Raw genomic sequence first — 22,797 nt, 5'->3', positions numbered from 1 at the left:
GGAACACTCATCCTTCCTGGGCAGGGAGAGGAATCCAGTCCCCGGTTCCAACAAAGGCCTCTGGAAGCTCAGAGCACAGCCTGCACACCACCTTCCACAACAAGCTCAGGAATGGATTCACCACAGGTGGTGGGACTCACCTCCCTTGTGGGCTGCAGTACCAGGGCTGGCCAGCGGGTGCTCCCAGCAATCAGAGACTGTTAGAAGCTTTCCATAACCTAATATCTAATATCTTCTTATTAACAGTACTAACATAAGTATGAATGAGTTGGATCTTAATAGAATAATTGAGTTATTATATTTATATTTGTTCTAGATTGGGAAAAGTAAGGAATTAGACTTCATAGTCTGTGAATATACATATGAACATATATCTTGGGTTTTTCCTTTACATTCAAGCCACATATGAGAGCAATTAGCTATACCTTCCCCCATCCTCCCCCATCTATGTAAGGGATTATGTTTCACTAACTAGAGTATTGTAAAAATCTATTTCATACATGTTAGGTTTATACTGTAATATTTCTTGATTACGATATTTATATATGAGATAACTCTTGTTAAGATCATTTTTGGGAGTATAATATATATATATATATATATATATATATATATATATATGTGTGTGTGTAATACATCTAATTTACTCTGATTGATGGAATGTCTAGGCCTTCTTAGGTTACGCTCAGACTTTAGGAGAAGTAGACTGGAGGTTTGTAATATATACACATCTGTTTCCAATTATCTTTGTGGGACTACAAGTATACCAGCCCATTTTTAGGATGGCGGGGGCTGGATTGCTCTTTTAAGAGCAGAACAAAGGTTTGAGTTTGACTCACTCTATAGCAGCCTTGATGCGACAGACATACACACACACATACACACACATATACATATATACAATCTTATTATCAAGAACTTAACTATATTTTTTTGGACTTTATTTAAACATTCTGTATGCCAATATTTTATTTCTAATTTTATGCAACGTTATAATTAAATCATCTTTTTGAGTTTATGCAAGAAGTGGAAGGACTTTCTATCTGAACATTTCTCATCAATACAAGTTAATAAAATATCGAGACAATACGATATTTTACAGTGGCGAGCCTCCAGTTCGATTCGTTTCCGATGCTCGCTTATTTTTGACTTTTTTCTCTTTCACCTTGATGAGAGGGAAGTTATTTGCAAACTCAGCAAAATATGAAATCAAGCTTTCAGGAGAAGTAAAAGTCTGCAACAGATGAATCGTCGGCATAATCGAGAACCTAAAAGCAGAATTGGTGAGAATTTTGCGCAATTGCAAGAAACGCTGTTCCTTGGTGATGTCATTTCCCGCCAAGAGAGAAAAGACGCGTTATGTAAAGAAAGACCTTCTTAATCGGTAAGTAATGGATTTTATTGATGAATTATCTAGAGAGAGTAAGTTAGAATTCAAGAATCTGTCTACATTTGTTAAAGATGATGAACTTTGGCGGTACATGTATAATGAGTGCTTACAGGCTAATATTAAGATAGAAAAATCTAAGTTTTCCTTTAAGAAACTGAGCAAACAAGTTAGAAATGTAATGAAGTTAGTTCATGTTTTTAACGCCATGATTTTTGATGTTCCTAAGACTGCTACATGTGTAATGAAGCAAGATCAGAGCAGTGTATGTGCTAATTGCCAGATTTTGACTGAGCAAATAGATGATATGCAAAGCGCAATTCAAACAAAAGACATTCAGTTATCTGACCTGCAGAATGATGTAAAAAGAATTTGTGTGAATACTAAGGTAGAGAAACAAAAATCTTTTGTACCAGAGATCCAGTCTATAGAAGGAGACCCTATAGATCAGGAAGAAATGTGTAAGAGAAAATTAAGGGATAAAGCTGCAAAACTTAATCTTAAAATCCTTGATCAGCTCATGAAAATTTTGAAGGATATGCCAGCCTATGATATGGACGCCGATGCTTTCTATAACATGGAGGTTTATGAAAATTTTTGTAATAATTTTTGTTTAAATCAGGAGCAAAGAAATTTTCTATTCTGTTTATGGCTCCCCAGTGTTATGGCATGTAGATTAATCAAAACACCATATATTGAGGATGATGAGGAAATGCATAGCAATGCATCAGACCGACTACGTCAATTATTGAAATTTACTACTGGAGAGGAAACTCCTTCTTTGGAAATCTTAGACTCCTTAAGAGCTACGATTAATGATGATCCTTTTGATTTGAAAAATAGATTTTCTAAAGTATACAAAATGATATTTAATTTAGACAATGAGACTCCTTCTATGGTAAATGCTTTTGTTAAAAAATTCAAGTATCTTGATCCAGCATCTTTTATTATTGCTACTGGAAAAAATGATTTAGATCAAGCAGCCAAAGTTATAAATACAGTTAGAATGCAACTTAAATTAAACAATCAGAAGAAGGAAAGTTTAATTGTTCAAAATGGAGAACAGAGAGAGACCATGTGCTTAGCCACACCCAGTTATGACGATGAACACGTCACAGGCAAGACGAGAGTCTCAGAGCAGACAGGAAATACTATTTGTTTCTATTGTAAACGATTTGGTCATTTGAAAAGAGATTGTATTCATTATAAATTAGATTTACAAAGAAAAGCTTTGGAATTAGAAGACCAAAATATAATTTCTGAACAATCTGCTCCTCCATGTTCCAACAATAGTCTGTCTGAGTTGACTTATGCCTCAGAAGTTAAAAAGATCAGTTCACTGAGAGTTAACAACAGCTTAAACAATATGGTAAACAGTGCTGTTGTCATTAATAGGAATGGTTTACTGCCATTGCCGAAATTTAAATCAGGATCAAATCGAGATTCTTCTTCCTTACCGTTGGAATATGTTGCTCCAATTTTATTGGATGAAAGTGGAAGGCCCAAATCAACATTTATTGATTCTTCCATGTACTGTAATGTTGGAAGTATTTGTACAGCAACTGCTGACATGTCTTCAGATCATAAATGGCCACATACAGGAACCAATCTTGAATTGGAACAATTGGTTAGATCACATACAGATCTTTGGAGTCAAAGCAAAAATGATGTAGGTTTGTTTACAAATTTTGAAGTTGACATTGAAGGTAGAGACCCTAAGCCTCAACCTCAATACAAATTGCCATTAGAATCAATTAATCCAATTTCTTCCATTGTAGATGAGTTTTTACAGCAAGGAATTTTAAAGAAAGTACAATCAGTGGTGAATAATTGTATTTGGCCTATCAAAGCTGATAATTCATATTCTTTATCAGTTGATTTCAGGACATTGAACAAATGCATCACAAATAACAAATCTATTGTTCCTGATTGTAACATAATGTCACATCTGGATGCCAAGGCCAAAATATTCTCTGTACTTGAAATTGCCAATAGCCATTTGTCAGTACCATTAGCTAAGAGTTGTCAATATAAACTTGCTTTTAGCTTCAACAAAGAAACATATACATTCACAAGATTAGCCCCAGGCATGGATATAAGTGATGGCATTGTTCATGAGTATTTGGGAAAAATATTATCTAAATTCTCTAGGCCAGAATGTATTGTCCAGCATGTAGACAAGCTTCTCTTGTCTACACAAAATATAACTGAACATATCACTCTTTTGTCTGAAATATTTACGTTGTTACAAACAGCAGGATTGAAATTGAATACAGAGAAAGTTCAGTTGATGAAAAGACAGGTGGAATTCCTTCATATGCAAATTAGTCATGGACAGAGACAGATGTTGCAAGAAAAAGTTAGAACTATTTCTGCTTATCCAATTCCAACAAATCGCAAGGCTTTGCATCAGTTTTTGAGCGAAGTAAATCATTGTAAAGATTTTATACCCAATTTTGCAGAGAAGTCTAGATCATTATTTGATCGTTTGAGACAAAAAGATGGTGTATTGGAACAATGGGATCAAACTGAGAAAGAAGCTTTTGAACTATTGAAATGGGATTTGCAGAATGCTACTACATTAAATACTGTTGAGTTTTGTAGTAAAATTCCTTTTGTTTTAGAAACCAATGTTTCCAATAATGCAATCTCAGCAACTTTGTCACAATTAAAAGAAGGTAATCAGAAAATAATAGGTTTCTTCTCAAGAACTTTGACAAATATGGAGAAAAACTTTGATGCACATATGAAAAAATTGTTAAGTGTTTTCTTTGCAGTCAAAATAACTGAACACATTGTGAGGTCAAGTAAGATCATATTACAGACACCTGATTCATCACTGAAACTCCTAAAGGAAGATGGTTCAACAGAAAAGTATCGTGAAAATTATCCTATATGGTATAAAACACTGTCTTCCAAACACATTCAGATAGATGTAACAAAAAGACATTTTCAGGAAAACATACCAACACATGTTTGTACAGCTGTAGGTGAGAAGTTTGTACCTCATGTTTTCAACATAAGAACTGAGAAAAGTTTGAAACCAGTATGTATTACTGCAGATCAGTCTTACACTACAAGAAGTGAGCCAACACAAAAAACAGTTACGCATATTTCCAATTTTATAGAGATAAGATCAAAGGCATAATCCTTTGTCATCTCTGGGTTGATACAAAACCTTTCTTTGGTTTTGAAACCAAGGTTTTGATTCATGACCAATAATGGAGATGTAGCGTCCTGTTATATTTATTTTTGTTTATTTCAGGTACTTATATAGCGTTGTCAATTTATGTAGTGCTTTTTACATATATAGTACATTCACATAAGTCCCTAACCCTCAAGAGGTGTACAATCTAAGGTCCCTAATTCACAGTCATACATATACATACTAGGGCCAAATTAGATAGGAGCCAATTCTCCTACCAACATGACTTTGGAGTGTGGAAGGAAACCGGAGTACCCGGAGGAAACTCACACAAGCACAGGGAGAACATGTAAACTCCAGGCAGGTGATGCCATGGTTGGGATTTGCATCAGCAACCCTAGTATTGTTAGGCGGAAGTGCCCGCATTCTAAAATAGAACACTACAAGTCAATAAGAAGTGTTATAATCAAAATATGTCTTCCATGTCATGACTAGAAATGTTTGTGATTATGATATGTAATATTAACAGATAAATGTAAGAGGATTAATCAATGTAAAGTTATCAATGCCAAAATAATGATACTGCATTTCTGTTACAGGAAATGACCCAAGAGTAACTGTTAAAGGAAGAAAACTCAAATATTTCTAAACCTTTCAGATGATAATACATTTTCCAAGAAGGAAATTTATTCTGGAAGAAGCTTTGCAACAAGAATTTCATTCATCATTGTTTTTGTTGTTCTTTTTATGTTCAATAAAGTTATTTTAACTTTACAGAGTGCTAGAAGAAGACAAGACATCTCAAGGCATCTCATAGAGGAAGAACTTATAAAACAATTGACTTTTGACTACTGATGAAATAATTCATTCATCAGATATATTGGTTTTTTTTGTGTGTACATTTTATTTTGACATAATATGTTTACCATATCAAGATGAGATCAGTTTTCACATGAACATTTGCAATCACACACTATGTATTTTCAGAAGTGAAAGGGTTAAACTTTTGTTACAACAGAGTCACTCTACTTAGTTAGAACATCTGTTGTTAATTAAGCTAGAGATAAGTTTTTCTAAGGTACATATAGAAAAACTTAGGCAAGCTTTACATTGTTATATGTATGTTTTAAAAAAAAAAAATCATTTGATATACATGTATAGATTGAAGTTAGAGAACATATATTATGGTTAAATGTTGATAAGGTATTTTGAAAAATGTATGGATTATAGAACTGTGTGCTACACACATTTTGGAGGGAAAATATGAAACATCTATTTTTTAAGTGACATATTTTAAAGTATTGTACTATAATGTTACAGTTATACATTTTTTAAGGGGATGAATTATTTGGTAAAAGGAAAATAATAAGGGTAAAAATATTTTTATGTGATACATAACAAACGGTTTATCAAAGAATTTGTTTTCCCATTATAGAATCAAATTAAAGATATGTGCAGATCAATTATCTTAAGATCCAAAAACGCATGAATGGATACGAAAGTGACGAGAATGTGTATAAATGGATTAAGATAAGGAAAATGATTAAGATTCGATAAAATCGATCATTTTGAGAGGGAAATGTTAGAAGCTTTCCATAATCTAATATCTAATATCTTCTTATTAACAGTACTAACAAGTATGAATGAGTTGGATCTTAATAGAATAATTGAGTTATTATATTTATATTTGTTCTAGATTGGGAAAAGTAAGGAATTAGACTTCAGAGTCTGTGAATATACATATGAACATATTTCTTGGGTTTTTCCTTTACATTCAAGCCACATATGAGAGAAATTAGCTATACCTTCCCCCATCCTCCCCCATCTATGTAAGAGATAAAGTTACACTCAGACTTTGAGAGAAGTAGATTGGAGGTTTTGTTTTAATACCTCCTGTTGGTGTCAATTATCTTAGTGGGACTACAAGAGAATACCAACCCACTTTTAGGTTGGTGGGGGCTGGATTGCTCTTTTAAGAGTAGAACAAAGGTTTGAGTTTCGCGCACACATTGCTTGAAGCCTTGAGAGACACACACACACATACAAACATATACATATATACAATCTTATTATCAAGAACTTAACTATATTTTTTGGACATTATTTAAACATTCTGTATGCCAATATTTTATTTCTAATTTTATGCAACGTTATTATTAAATCATTTTTTTTGAGTTTATACAAGAAGTGGAAGGACTTTCTATCTGAACATTTCTCATCAATACAAGTTAATAAAATATCGAGACAATACGATATTTTACAGTCACCACATACTCCACTCAATATTATGACATTAAAAATATCTTTAAGAAACTTTGGGGAGTATTGAGGAATGATAACATTTTGGGTCCCATCCTTCCGGAGGCCCCTCCTGTTATCTTTAGAGGGGCACCTCCATTGAGATTATTTGTAGCCCCTAATGTTATAGCTCCTCCTAAGAAACCTTCTATGTTTCATGAGATTAAGGGTTATTTCCCCTGTAGAAGGTGTACAGTCTGTAAGCATAATACATGTAATAATAGAAACATTGAGACCTTTCATTCCATGATTACTAATAAATCATTTAAGGTTAATAATTGTATCACCTGTACCACAAAAAACGTGGTTTATTTAATCCAATGTCCATGTGGGTGTCAATATATAGGACGCACCGTTAGGACACTACAGACTAGGCTAAAAGAGCATATTGCCAATATAAAGAGAGGTTTTCCCAACCATAGTGTTTCTAAGCATTATGCTCTTCACCATGAGAAAAACCCCGAGGGAACTCTGTTTATTGGTATTGACAAATTCTCCAAGAATTGGAGGGGCAGTTACACCAAGCGGGAGGTTTCTACATTGGAAGTATGGTGGACTTACACTTTACAATCATATACGCCATATGGTCTCAATATTGAATGGGACGTCAATCATTCATCAATAATAGTTAGCTTTTTCTGGTTACTTTTTGACCATTTACCGTATTTTTTGTTCCATAAGACGCACTTTTTTCCCCCCAAAAGAGGGGGGAAAATGTCAGTGTATCTTATGGATCGAATATGGAGCAGCCGGTCCGGTATTTCCTTCGCTAACACCGTGTCAGAATACCGGGCCGGCCGCTCAGCTCTTCTCTGCAGCAAGACCTTACCTGTTCCCCGGTCCAGCATTGTACAGTCTTCCCGCGCCGGCATCTTTAGTGTGGGCACCCGGCTGTGACATCCGGGTGCCCATTGCGCATGCACAAGAAGTGCTGCACTTTGTGAATGGCCCGGCGTCTTCTGGGACCTGTCTGCAGTCTCTGGTCATCCCCTGCGCTGTCCGCAGTCTCTGGTCATCCCCTGTACTGTCTCCGCAGTCTCTGGTCATTTTCTGTACTGTGTCCGCAGTCTCTGGTCATCTCCTGTACTGTGTCCGCAGTCTCTGGTCATCCCCTGTACTGTGTCCGCAGTCTCTGGTCATCCCCTGTACTGTGTCCGCAGTCTCTGGTCATCTCCTGTACTGTGTCCGCAGTCTCTGGTCATTTCCTTTACTGTGTCCGCAGTCTCTGGTCATCTCCTGTACTGTGTCCGCAGTCTCTGGTCATCTCCTGTACTGTGTCCGCAGTCTCCGGTCATCCCCTGTACCGTGTCCGCAGTCTCCGGTCATCTCCTGCACCGTGTCCGCAGTCTCCGGTCATCTCCTGTACTGTGTCCGCAGTCTCTGGTCATTTCCTGTACTGTGTCCGCAGTCTCTGGTCATTTCCTGTACTGTGTCTGCAGTCTCTGGTCATTTCCTGTACTGTGTCCGCAGTCTCTGGTCATCTCCTGTACTGTGTCCGCAGTCTCTGGTCATCCCCTGTACTGTGTCCGCAGTCTCTGGTCATCTCCTGTAGTATGTCCGCAGTCTCTGGTCATCTCCTGTAGTATGTCCGCAGTCTCTGGTCATCCCCTGTACTGTGTCCGCAGTCTCTGGTCATCCCCTGTACTGTGTCCGCAGTCTCTGGTCATCTCCTGTACTGTGTCCGCAGTCTCTGGTTATCCCCTGTACTGTGTCCGCAGTCTCTGGTCATCCCCTGTACTGTGTCCGCAGTCTCTGGTCATCCCCTGTACTGTGTCCGCAGTCTCTGGTCATCCCCTGTACTGTGTCCGCAGTCTCTGGTCATCCCATGTACTGTGTCCGCAGTCTCTGGTCATCCCCTGTACTGTGTCCGCAGTCTCTGGTCATCTCCTGTAGTATGTCCGCAGTCTCTGGTCATCTCCTGTACTATTTCCGCAGTCTCTGGTCATCTCCTGCACTAGGTCTGCAGTCCATTGGTTCAGAATATTTTTTTTCTTGTTTTTCTCCTCTAAAACCTAGGTGTGTCTTTTGGAGAGAAAAATACGGTACATCTTTTGAGGTCGACTGGAGATGTTTATTTATGGTGCTTCTGTATTTATTTTTTATTTATGTTAAAAATATTTTGATGTTTTTATGTCTATTAAATTGGCAATTGCCATATCTTTTGTGAACACAAGATGGTGTCACGACCAGTATGTAGTAGATGGGATGTCTTGTTCATTTTTTCTTTTCCCCCTCTGGCATACAATGGCCGATTACATGTTCTTCAACAAGTTAATGTATAGTATTGTTTCCAAGTATTTTTGTTTTATGCTTCTGGAAATGTGCTATTGGCAGGATATGCTGTTGCGATCCTTAAACCAGACAACCCATGTCACATTCAAAGTCACTTAAATCCCCTTTCTTCCTCATTCTGATGCTCCATTTGAGATTCAGCAATTCATCTTCATGACTAGATGCCAAAATGCATTGAATTGCTGCCATGTGATTGGCTGATTAGCAATTTGTGTTGCCAAGCAATTGAACACACCTAGTAAAGTGGCTGGAGAGTGTGTACATAAAAGAGAAATGTTCGATGAAAAGTCCACATACAGATCAGAATTGTAAAAATCTTTTTCTTGCTGTAATAGAAAGCTTCTATTTGGACACTTACCTCCAGATCATCTCTCTTGGTTTAAGGATGTCATCTGTAATAATCCCAATCACTATATTCCACCGTCCTCATCCACATCCTTCCCTTAGAACGACTCCGATAACTTTGTATCTTTCCCATGAACAATGAACATCCCATAGACCAAGTTGTAGGTCATACTGAGATCTGTAGATGTATAGTAAAGTCCCCATATACAGCAGATACTCTTTATGTTGGTATACATGGATCCATCTCTAATGGAAGCTCATATCAATAAGGGATCCAATGTATCACTTGTGAATTGTCCCTTAGAGACCACAATGTGGGAGATAAATAGTGTGTGCTCCTTGTTATTATATCAATTCTCATCTTGTAATGGAAGGAAAATGTCAATAGAACTTTCTGCTTCATTAGCCAACATTACCCAACCTTGGTTGGAGTCCAACAGGCTCAAGTCTACTGCCAATGGATGGATCCCTCCTTGGTATTAGGGATCAGTGGGTGAAACATCCTCACTGTGATTATCATCATCCTCCTGACCCTTGTGACAATGTCCACCATTGGGCTCTCCCAGATGGACATCGGAGGATGGACATGACAGCACCTGGACTGCTGACTGGGCCAGTGAAGTCAGACATGTCATATCTACATGAAAGAGGCTGAGCTGAGTGGAATAAGACCTCACTGGGGCCACATTACATCTACTGAGGGCCCCACCAACCTCATTCCAGAAGATAAGAGCAGGTTGGCACTCTCATCTCTGTCCCCAGACCAGCTAGTGCTGGGCTGTCTTATCGGACTTTTAGGAAGAACCCCACCGCCCAAAAGTGGGAGGAAAAGGTTAGTAGGGTTTCCTCTAAAAGCCATACAAGGCTCTATAGGCCTGGTAGAACTTTTAAGGGAAACCCCATCCCCAAAAAAGGTTGAGAAAAAGTTTGGTGTCCCCCCTAAATTCCTACCAGACCCTTGATTTGAGCACAGCCCTGACAGGGCAAAAAAGGGGAGGGACGAACGAGTGCCCCCCCTCCATGCGGCTTACCAGGCCACGTGCCCTCGACATTGGGACAGTGTCCACATGCCGATGGAGACAAGGGCCTCTTCCCCACAACCCATGCCCGGTGGTTGTGGGTCTCTTCGGGCAGGGGAGCATATTAGCATTAGGGTACCCCTTTAAATAAGTGGCACCCTGATGCTGCGCCCCCCCCCCCCTTGTGAATGAGTAAGGGGCACGTGTACCTTTACCCATTCTCTAAAGGGTTAAATTTAGTGACCAGTCTTTTGAAAAAACAAAACAACAGTTTTTGACAAGTCCTTTTTTTCTATGTTGTCATGACGACGCTGACTCGCCGAAATAAAAAAAAAAACCCGATGCCCTCCAACCTGTCCGCATCGGCCGAACACTCGCCGTAATCTGACAAATGTAAACAATTGGGGGGAGTTAGTGGTGATGCTACTGCTAGCTTTGCTTAGTTGTGGTGTGATTGGCCAAAGCATTGCTTTGCCAATCACAATGCACTATGAGAGCGCAGTGCATTGTGCGGTGTGGTGGGAGCAGAGCCCGTCAAATGCCCTTACCATTTGTGTGTTCGCCAAACACACAAATGGCCGATGTTCAAGTCGAACATACTTTCAACTCGAACATCCAGCCCATCACTAAATGTGACTGGTGTGGCAGTGATCAGGAACATTGTTGCTGTCTGCCCTGGTCTGGTGACAGTGGGACTGGTGTGGCAGTGATCAAGAGCACTGTTGCTGGTTGCACTAGTTTGGGTCACTGGCACTGGTGTGCTGGTGATCAGAACACTGTTGCTGGTATGGTGGTGACCAGGAACACTGTTGGCTTGTACTGGTCTGATGGCACTGGGTCCTATGTGGTGATCAGGAACACTGTTGCTGGGCTGCATTGGTCTAGTGGCACTGGAACTGGTGCAGCGGCAATCACAAACAAAGTTGCTTGCTTACATGGGACTACTGGGAAACTGGGACTATCATGGTGGTGATCAGGAACACTGTTGTTGGATCAAACTGGGATTGGTGCAGTGGCAATCAGGGACACTGTTGCTGCCTGCACTGGCTGTGGTGACATTGCAACTGGTGTGGGGGTAATCAGGAACACTGTAGGACATGGTAGTGTCATTGCTGTTGTGACAGAAATGTGACATGACTGTACAGATTTGAGTAGATAAGATGTGACCTGTAGAAAATATGACAATGTAATCGTAGATGTAGTTGCATGCCTTGTCATTAAAGAAATATTCAGTCATAAGTACTCAGACAGATGGTCATCAATTAACATCTGAAAAGAGACAGAGCAGCTTCCTCAGGCTGGAAGTGATGCCTGGGTGCTAATAAGTTTTTGTCACCTATACTTACCCAGACTTGGCCGCCTTCCTGAAGCTGAAAAGAGAAACGCAGACATTTCTGCTTCATGACAGCAGGGGGTCTCCAATCTGTCTGGGGAGCTTTAAAAGAAATACATACATCAAAGGAAATGTTTAATCTCTCATAAAAGCTAAAATATTAGTTGCAGAGAGATGAAAATACTTCCCTCTTATGGGGCACTCTGTGGGTCACACCGACATATAAAAACCATATTTGTCGATTAGGTAGAAGGCCAGGAAAATTAAGGAAATGGTTAGGTGGCACTGGATCGCAACAGCACCAATCACTGTTCGACTGTCGCGATCCAGCGCCACCTAACCATTTCCTGTAGGGAATACAATAGGGTGCATGATGAGCAGATGGCTCTCCACTTGGTGAGACATTTTTGTGTTTTAGTGAATAGTATTTCACGGGAAGAAAGCACACTTCCATATCCAGGGAATATATTTCCCACAATGACCTTTATTTCCCCAGGCAGAGATATTGTTCTGTATGAGCTCCTTTTTATGATCTGGGTTCCTCCATATAACTAATCATATTGTAGGGAACTGTTATTTTATACACTAGTTGTGGTTTGTTTACATTCATATACAGCCACTACCATAGAGGTCCCATTACAGACAAGTCCCTAGGTGTGCTTCCTGCCCCTACAAGGAGGTCAAGAAACCCCAGGATGTTATATAGTTTGTTTTTCCAGGAAGTATCAGGCAGAGGGTGCCAGCCTGCCATGTGCTGTGTATCTGGGGAGAACTGTATGGTGATTCTGTGAGTATTGATCCAGATTAACAAGGCTGCTATCTATCTAGTTGTTACTGAAGCAGATTAGGTCTGCCTCTGTTAGATTTCAACTTCTGTATAGGAACCCTAATATCTCTGTAAGAGAGAGATTTGTGGTTCATTATTCTATTTACACTGCAGAATCCTTATAGTTGTCTATATATATATATATATATAGAGATCCGTGTTTTCACCTGCATAAGACTGTCAGGTGAACTTTCTGTTAATTGCAGTGTATCTTTGCAGCCTCTTTGCTTAAAGCCATAACATCCTTATTGGTCTGGATCTCCCTTTAGCTAGGATTAGCATAGGGAGCGTTGGATAGATTAGGCTAGAGGTAGGTTAGGCATCCGACGGCCACTTAGACAGATAGAGGCCCGGTTGCAGTGACAGCCCAGTTTAGGGATAGGGACTAAGAGTAAGGAGAGATAGGACATTTTATCCTTTTAGGTGATGCATCGCTGATCTTCAGACAAGCAGTGCAATCATCCGCATGGAACGTGTTACTTGGACGCCATCGCAGCATCTGAAGTGGAAGCGTGCATCTTATTGACTCTCACCTCTCCAGGGGCCCCTGCAACCGGATTGCGCTATAACCCATGGTTGGAGGTATTCTGTATACCACATGCACATATACCCGGGTATAATTGCAACCTCCCAATTTATGGTAAATTGTAATTCCTGAATGTTATTCTTATGCATCCTGTTTTATGTGGCTGCTTTATATAAACTTTGCATTAATCTCATACAGGTGGGTGACATGTTTCATGTTAGAAATATAAGCTGGGTGCATTAATACTGCTATGTATAGTTACTTTAAGTTGTCTACCTGTTACATTCCTAGAAAGGGGTGAGTCTCCTCAATTGCAGGATCCCTATTCTAGGTGGAGGCACTGCCATTTGTATTATCACAACCCCCTCTTCCATATAGCGAAGGCTCAGGATTGCCTACTCATATACAGGTTAGCGTCATAGCTTGTTTGGTGTGGGCCATTTCACATAACCCCCCCAAAACAGGGCTACAATATGAATACAGTATGTAGGCCGGGCATTAAGAACGTGGGCATAAAGTATCATTCCCGGGTACCCCTAACAGGCCTCATCCCCTAATTCCACATTAATGGGAGTCCCCACTCCCAGAGGGAGCAAACAAGACATACATTCACCAACACATGTACAATACTATGCCCGACACTTCACCCTGGCAGAGCCAGGTACCAGATCAATGGAAGGGTCAATGGTAGTAAGAAGTGGTAAGGCCAATAACTTTTCAAAGCTTTCCTTTTACAAATTCAAGGCATTCAACTTCCATTGGTACTTTCCTAAGCAATCTACAGTATGTCCTGTTCCTATCTCCCTCCTATCCAGGCCACCAGGACATCTCCGGGTATACCCCAGTTACATAGTTACATAGTTAGTCTGGCCAAAAAAACATCCAGTCCATCCAGTTCAACCATAAAGAAAAGTTATAATTCTATACCCACTGTTGATCCAGAGGAAGGCATAAAACCCAGCAAAGCACGATCCAATTTTCTCCTACAGGAGAAACAATTCCTTCCTGATCCCCAGAGAGGCAATCAGATATTCCCTGGATCAACTTTACCTATAACTTTACCAGTTGGGGAATACCAATCACTGGAACACTACATTTCTGTAGAATGGGCCCCACTAAGTCCCATAGGGGCCAGCTCCAGAGTCTCACTCCTCTTCTCTCAGACTCTCTACACAAACTCCTCCTTCTCCCTCCCTATTAGTCTATGAGGAGGACACCACCCAGTAGCCAAATTTTGAATTGCACTTACACCCTTTTACAAGCATGAGTCAAAGGTCAGCCTTGCCCTGTATTGGTAAATATGAACCCTTTCGCTGCCAGAGCTATTTTTGCCTATTTTCACACGTTTAAAAAATCATTTTAGGCCTAAAGATTACACAAAACCCCAAATATTATATATTTTGTGAAAGCAAACACCCTAGAGAATAAAATATGGGTAGTTCCAATTTTATATGTCGCACAATAATATTGGAAATACAAAATTTCAGTAAAAATCACACTAAAGTGAATTTTAGAGCAAACAAATGCAATCAATTACTCAAATCAAAATATAAAAGAGGAGGTTGTGCCGAGTACATAGATACCCAACATGCCAAACCTTAAATTTCTGTGCACCTATGAAATGGTGACAAACTTCAGTCCCCTATATATTCTATAGGCAACACTTCATAAGCCCCTACAGGTCATCAGTTTCATGTTATGGAGGAGGTCTTGTGCTAGAATTATTGCTCTCACTCCGGCGTGTGCGGTGATATGTAACGTGTATCACAATCGATGTTTTTACACAAAGGCACCCTGATGTGTGTTTACGGTCATACATGTGTATATGTGGGGGTGGGGGGGGCCTCAACATTTTTTCAGGGGGGGTGTTATATCCTTGGGTGTAACAATTTTTTTACAACAAAAAAAATGTGCTTAACTTTTTTTTTACTTGTCATAGGGGACACAAAGTCCCTTATGTGATGATTTTTTTGGTGACAGGTTCTCTTTATTGAGACATGCAGGGTCTAAAAGACCCCCAATGTCTCCTCTGGGCTTCATTAGAGGTATTACAATGCAAACCACATTGCAATACATCTTTCCCCGGATATTCTAGCCAAGAAATGGACAGCCGTGATACGGATGTAACTTCATGGACGTCACCTTTTAGGTCACACAGAGAAGGGGGGAGGAGCGAATGTTCGTCCACACTCCTCTCCCCTCTCCACCCGTTAGCCCCCACCATGTCTCTCCCGGTTACATGGCGGGAGCGACCCCACGGGGGGGTCACGGGAACCGGGGGCTGTGGATGCAATCAGCGGCAGAGGAGCCATCTGACTGCTTCCAGGGTACGGACCTGGCAGTGAAAGGGTTAAACATTTGGCTGCATTCTATCCCCGGTGTCAGAGACTTTCACTGTCACTTTGCTTTCTGCTGTCAGCCATGATATCTGCTGATCTGAGCCTCTCTGAGAGGATGCAGCCACTCTGATTGGCTGTGGCAGGACAGGTAGCCAAGCTTAGCAGGGACTAGCCGTCAGCTGATTATATCATTCATCAGGTGAGGATGGCCGACGTCTATAGTCCTCTATAGTCCTGTGCAGGAACAAGGACAGAACAGGGCGCCTGCTGGTGGGACTACAAGATACAGAACAGCTTTGCATGTTAGGCTGCATTAGGGTGGCCACCTCATCCCTCTAACCACTTGCCAACCATGCTATAGCCGAATGATGGGTACAGAGCGGTTGTCCAGTCCAGGGAGGGTGTCATATTCTCCCAGAACGCCCCCTCCAGGGCTCCCCCTACGGACACAGTGATCACGTGATGTGGTAAAAGGCTAATCACAGCGACCTTTTACCACGTGATCAGCCGTGTCCAATGACACATCAGATCACCGTAAAATGCAGTTGCAGTATGTTACAGCATGAGGAAAGTACTGCCGAGAACCTGCAATTGTCAGAGGACGGATCAGCACCAATCATCAAGGCACTGGTGACCGGTGCCCTGATGATCGGTGCCCAGCAGTGCCACCCACCTGTGCCCAGAAGTGCCACCCACAAGTGCCCAGTAGTGCCACCCACCTGTGCCCATCAGTGTCTAGTAGTGCCTCCCACCTGTGCCCAGAGGTGCCATCCTCCACTGCCCAGCAGTGCCCCCCCCATCAGTGCTGCCCAACATTGCCACCCATCAGTGCCCAGCAGTGCTACCAGTCAGTACTGTCAGTCACTGCCATCCATCAGTGCCACCTATCAGTGCCCATCAATCTTGCATATCAGTACAGCATCATCAGTGCCTATCAGTGCTGCCTCTCAGTGCCCATCAGTGCCACCTATTAGTGCTGCCTATCAGTGCCCATCAGTGCTGCCTATCACTGTCCATCAGTGCTGCTTATCAGTGCCCATCAGTGCTGCCTATCAGTGAAGCCTCATCAACGCACATCAGTGAAAGAGAAAAATTACCTGTTTGCAAAATGTTATAATAGAAACAAAGACATCGTATTTTTTAAAAAAAAATTTGCTCTTTTTTTTGTTTATAGTGCAAAAAATAAAACACCCAGCAGTGATTAAATACCACCAAAAGCTGATAATTGTAATGGGCAGGAAGGGGGTAGAAGTGCCCGGTAGGCAGGAAGGGGGTAGAAGTGTCCTGTAGACAGGAAGGGGGTAGAAGTGCCCGGTGGGCAGGAAGGGGGTAGAAGTGCCCGGTAGGCGAGGGGTTAAACCCGAACACATATGAAGGACACAGGTTCTGGGGCTAATTGAATGCAGATAAGGCATCAAGTGAGTGGAATTCCCACCTTCATCAGCCCCAGAACCTGTGTAACTAATATGTGTTGGGTGTAAAGGGGTGAGGTGGCCCCCCTAGGCTGCATTCACACTTGAGGGTTTAGTAGCTTGAAGATTGAAGATCCAAAAACACTCAAACTTAAAAATGACTTGTTCTCTATGGGGCTTCTTCACACCTGATCACTGGAACAGGCGCCATAGAGAACAATTGATTTTGTAAGTTTGAGTGTTTTTGGATCTTGGATCTTCAAGCTACAAAACCCTCCAGTGTGAATGCAGCCTTAGAGTTGTACAACTACCAGTGAGGACGTATCGGCTTGTCTGCTGGTCTGTAGGACTACAAGGGGCAGCTTAGTAGAAGTTTTATTGCTTTAATCTGTGACAGTTTCAATCTGTTTTTGCATGCCTGTTCACTTGTATGGAAAGAGAATCAGTTCTGAACGAACGTTTGTTGACCCCGGCCCTAATTTTCACCTAAGTGTCCGATATTTTCCTGAGACAGGCACATTGTTCTGCAGGAGATTCTTTCAATATTGGTGTCCCTCCATATAATGAATCCTATGAACAAAGTACAAGTCACAGCCCAGCCTCGCCCTGTGTAGGAGGAAGTGACACCTCCCAGCTGCATTCTTCCCCGGTGTCAGAGACTTTCATTTCCCCTACAGTCAGCGATGGCGTCTGCTAATCTGAGAGCCGAACTGGAATGTTCCGTCTGTCTGAACATTTATACAGATCCTGTAATGCTGAGATGTGGACACAACTTCTGCCGGGTCTGTATTGATTGTGTTCTGGATACACAGGAGGGGTCTGGAGGATATTCCTGTCCTGAATGCAGACAGAAGTTTCCGGATCGTCCTGCAGTGCACAGGAACATAACACTGCGTAACATAGTGGAGAATTTCCTGTCTGCTCAGCCTGATCAGGAGGAGTCCAGGGTCTTCTGTACTTACTGTGTGGACTATCCTGTACCTGCTGTTAGATCCTGTCTGCTCTGTGAGGTTTCTCTGTGTGATAAACACCTGAAAGTCCACAAAAAGTCCCCAGAACACATCTTATGTGACCCCACCTTGTCCATGGAGAGCAGGAAATGCTCCGTCCATAAGAAGATCCTGGAGTATTACTGCACTGAGGATGACACCTGTATCTGTGTGTCTTGTTGTATGATTGGAGGACATAAAGGACATGAGATGGAGTCACTGGATGAGGCTTCTGAGAAGAAGAAGGAGACACTGAGGAATGTTCTGCAGAAACTTCTGACAAAGAGAGAGGAGATGGAGGAAAGAGTCCAGAGTCTGCAGGAACACAGGAGGAAAGTAGAAGAAGGAGCAGCTGGTGACACCAAGAGATTCACTGCCCTGTTTAGAGATCTCAGGAGACGTCTGGAAGACCTGGAGAAGAGAGTCCTGAGGGAAATCTCCGGGAGGGCAGAGCGGGTCTCCATCTTCATCCGGGATCTGGAAATAAAGAAGGAGGAGCTGTCCAGGAAGATGCGTGACATTGAGGAGCTGTGTAACATGACGGATCCACTGACTGTCCTACAGGAATCAGACACAGGTGACTTGTGTGATACTGAGGATGGAGATAATGAGGACAGAGAGAGACATGAGGGACTCCTCCATGATGGAGGGGGGCTGGATGTGGCTGGGATATCACACACATTACACACATTATCTGATATAATAACAGAGGGAAATGTATCCTTCTATATACAGGGAGCTGAGGACATATTACTGGATGGAAACACAGCTCATAATAAGCTCCATATATCAGATGACAGGAAAACTGTATCCAGGTCAGATAGAAACCAGAATCGTCCAGAAACACCAGAGAGATTTCAGGGTTATCCTCAGGTGTTGAGCAGTCGGAGTTTCTCCTCAGGGAGACATTACTGGGAAGTGGATGTCGGGGGGTCAGATGAATGGAGAGTCGGGATGTGTTACCCCAGTATAGACAGGGGAGGAGGGCAGTCAGGGATTGGAAGGAATAACAAGTCCTGGGGTTTGTACAGGGATGGTGATCAGTATGGGGTGATACATGACAGGAAAGAGATCCCCTTACCCCCCAATCCCCCCAGTACCAGAGTCAGCATAGATCTGGATTATGAGGCCGGGCGGATCTCCTTTTATGATCTGTGTGACCCGATCCAACACCTCCACACCTTCACCACCACTTTCACTGAGCCCCTCCATGCCGGGATATGGGTAGGGGGAGGTTGTATAAAGATCTGTGGGGGGAATCGGGGAAAGTGAGAACTCCGCCCAGAGTGGTGACATCACAGGGAAGGGGGGACGGGATTGGTGGAACATTCAGCCAATAGTCCTGCAGTGTTTTCTATGATCCATATATTACTGTGAGACGTCTCTATTTCTCCCTCACAGATGTCTATGATTGGCTGGAAGAACTGTCCAATTATAGTGAAGGCTTTTCTCTATTGGTCAGGGAATAGTCTGTGTACAGATATCAGTGTTATATACAGGGAATAGTCAGTGTACAGATATCAGTGTTATATATAGAGAATAGTCAGTGTACAGATATCAGTGTTATATATACAGGCAATAGTCAGTGTACGGATATCAGTGTTATATATACAGGGAATAGTCAGTGTACGGATATCAGTGTTATATACAGGGAATAGTCAGTGTACAGATATCAGTGTTATATACAGGGAATAGTCAGTGTACAGATATCAGTGTTATATACAGGGAATAGTCAGTGTACAGATATCAGTGTTATATACAGGGAATAGTCAGTGTACAGATATCAGTGTTATATATACAGGGAATAGTCAGTGTACAGATATCAGTGTTATATACAGGGAATAGTCAGTGTACAGATATCAGTGTTATATATATATAGGGAATAGTCAGTGTACGGATATCAGTGTTATATACAGGGAATAGTCAGTGTACGGATATCAGTGTTATATACAGGGAATAGTCAGTGTACGGATATCAGTGTTATATACAGGGAATAGTCAGTGTACAGATATCAGTGTTATATACAGGGAATAGTCAGTGTACGGATATCAGTGTTATATATAGGGAATAGTCAGTGTACAGATATCAGTGTTATATACAGGGAATAGTCAGTGTACGGATATCAGTGTTATATACAGGGAATAGTCAGTGTACAGATATCAGTGTTATATACAGGGAATAGTCAGTGTACAGATATCAGTGTTATATACAGGGAATAGTCAGTGTACAGATATCAGTGTTATATACAGGGAATAGTCAGTGTACGGATATCAGTGTTATATACAGGGAATAGTCAGTGTACAGATATCAGTGTTATATACAGGGAATAGTCAGTGTACGGATATCAGTGTTATATATACAGGGAATAGTCAGTGTACGGATATCAGTGTTATATATACAGGGAATAGTCAGTGTACAGATATCAGTGTTATATACAGGGAATAGTCAGTGTACAGATATCAGTGTTATATACAGGGAATAGTCAGTGTACAGATATCAGTGTTATATATAGGGAATAGTCAGTGTACGGATATCAGTGTTATATATACAGGGAATAGTCAGTGTACAGATATCAGTGTTATATACAGGGAATAGTCAGTGTACGGATATCAGTGTTATATACAGGGAATAGTCAGTGTACGGATATCAGTGTTATATACAGGGAATAGTCAGTGTATGGATATCAGTGTTATATATACAGGGAATAGTCAGTGTACGGATATCAGTGTTATATACAGGGAATAGTCAGTGTACGGATATCAGTGTTATATACAGGGAATAGTCAGTGTATGGATATCAGTGTTATATATAGGGAATAGTCAGTGTACGGATATCAGTGTTATATATACAGGGAATAGTCAGTGTACGGATATCAGTGTTATATACAGGGAATAGTCAGTGTATGGATATCAGTGTTATATACAGGGAATAGTCAGTGTACGGATATCAGTGTTATATATACAGGGAATAGTCAGTGTACGGATATCAGTGTTATATACAGGGAATAGTCAGTGTACGGATATCAGTGTTATATATACAGGGAATAGTCAGTGTACAGATATCAGTGTTATATACAGGGAATAGTCAGTGTACGGATATCAGTGTTATATACAGGGAATAGTCAGTGTACGGATATCAGTGTTATATACAGGGAATAGTCAGTGTACAGATATCAGTGTTATATATACAGGGAATAGTCAGTGTATGGATATCAGTGTTATATACGGGGAATAGTCAGTGTACGGATATCAGTGTTATATACAGGGAATAGTCAGTGTACAGATATCAGTGTTATATACAGGGAATAGTCAGTGTACAGATATCAGTGTTATATACAGGGAATAGTCAGTGTACGGATATCAGTGTTATATATATACAGGGAATAGTCAGTGTACAGATATCAGTGTTATATACAGGGAATAGTCAGTGTACAGATATCAGTGTTATATCTGTACACTGACTGTCCCCTATATATAACACCAGGGGCGGACTGACCATTTGATAACTCGGGCACTGCTCGAGGGCCCGGGGTCAGTAGGGGGCCCCATGAAATGCCCCTGGTACCTTTTTATAGGCTTTTTTTGAGTTTGGGACACAGGACACAGGCGCCCCATGAACCCTATTGCCCGGGGGCCCCATGAGTTGTCAGTCCACCCCTGTATAACACTGATATCCGTACACTGACTATTCCCTGTATATAACACTGATATCTGTACACTGACTATTCCCTGTATATAACACTGATATCTGTACACTGACTATTCCCTATATATAACACTGATCTCCGTACACTGACTATCCCCTGTATATAACACTGATATCCGTACACTGACTATTCCCTGTATATAACACTGATATCCGTACACTGACTATTCCCTGTATATATAACACTGATATCCGTACACTGACTATTCCCTGTATATAACACTGATATCCGTACACTGACTATTCCCTGTATATAACACTGATATCCGTACACTGACTATTCCCTGTATATAACACTGATATCCGTACACTGACTATTCCCTGTATATAACACTGATATCCGTACACTGACTATTCCCTGTATATAACACTGATATCCGTACACTGACTATTCCCTGTATATAACACTGATATCCGTACACTGACTATTCCCTGTATATATAACACTGATATCCGTACACTGACTATTCCCTGTATATAACACTGATATCCGTACACTGACTATTCCCTGTATATAACACTGATATCCGTACACTGACTATTCCCTGTATATAACACTGATATCTGTACACTGACTATTCCCTGTATATATAACACTGATATCCGTACACTGACTATTCCCTGTATATAACACTGATATCCGTACACTGACTATTCCCTGTATATAACACTGATATCCGTACACTGACTATTCCCTGTATATAACACTGATATCCGTACACCGACTATTCCCTGTATATAACACTGATATCCGTACACCGACTATTCCCTGTATATATAACACTGATATCCGTACACTGACTATTCCCTGTATATAACACTGATATCTGTACACTGACTATTCCCTGTATATAACACTGATATCCGTACACTGACTATTCCCTGTATATAACACTGATATCCGTACACTGACTATTCCCTGTATATAACACTGATATCCGTACACTGACTATTCCCTGTATATAACACTGATATCCATACACTGACTATTCCCTGTATATAACACTGATATCCGTACACTGACTATTCCCTGTATATAACACTGATATCCGTACACTGACTATTCCCTGTATATAACACTGATATCCGTACACCGACTATTCCCTGTATATATAACACTGATATCCGTACACTGACTATTCCCTGTATATAACACTGATATCTTGAACATAGTACAGAGA

The 22,797-nt window shown here is 41.1% G+C and overlaps 1 protein-coding gene and 1 long non-coding RNA gene across 2 annotated transcripts; both read left to right on the top strand.

Annotated features, from left to right (window-relative positions):
• The first annotated feature begins 1,157 nt into the window (after positions 1 to 1,157).
• Positions 1,158 to 5,306, top strand: LOC149457328 (uncharacterized). Its single transcript, XR_016313642.1, has 2 exons — positions 1,158 to 1,384; positions 5,132 to 5,306. It is a non-coding gene; the product is annotated as an uncharacterized LOC149457328 (long non-coding RNA).
• Positions 5,307 to 17,590: 12,284 nt separating this feature from the next.
• Positions 17,591 to 19,432, top strand: LOC149457327 (E3 ubiquitin/ISG15 ligase TRIM25-like). The gene has a single exon (XM_089683858.1). It carries the CDS (start codon positions 17,606 to 17,608, stop codon positions 19,181 to 19,183), a length of 1,578 nt encoding a protein of 525 aa, XP_089539984.1. The 5' UTR covers positions 17,591 to 17,605; the 3' UTR covers positions 19,184 to 19,432.
• The last annotated feature ends 3,365 nt before the right edge of the window (positions 19,433 to 22,797 follow it).

This window comes from Staurois parvus, unplaced genomic scaffold (assembly GCF_062004578.1).
Source record: "Staurois parvus isolate SC_StPar_1 unplaced genomic scaffold, SC_StPar_1.0 ptg000325l, whole genome shotgun sequence".
NCBI lineage: Eukaryota > Metazoa > Chordata > Amphibia > Anura > Ranidae > Staurois > Staurois parvus.
This window is presented reverse-complemented; position numbering and strand designations above follow the sequence as displayed.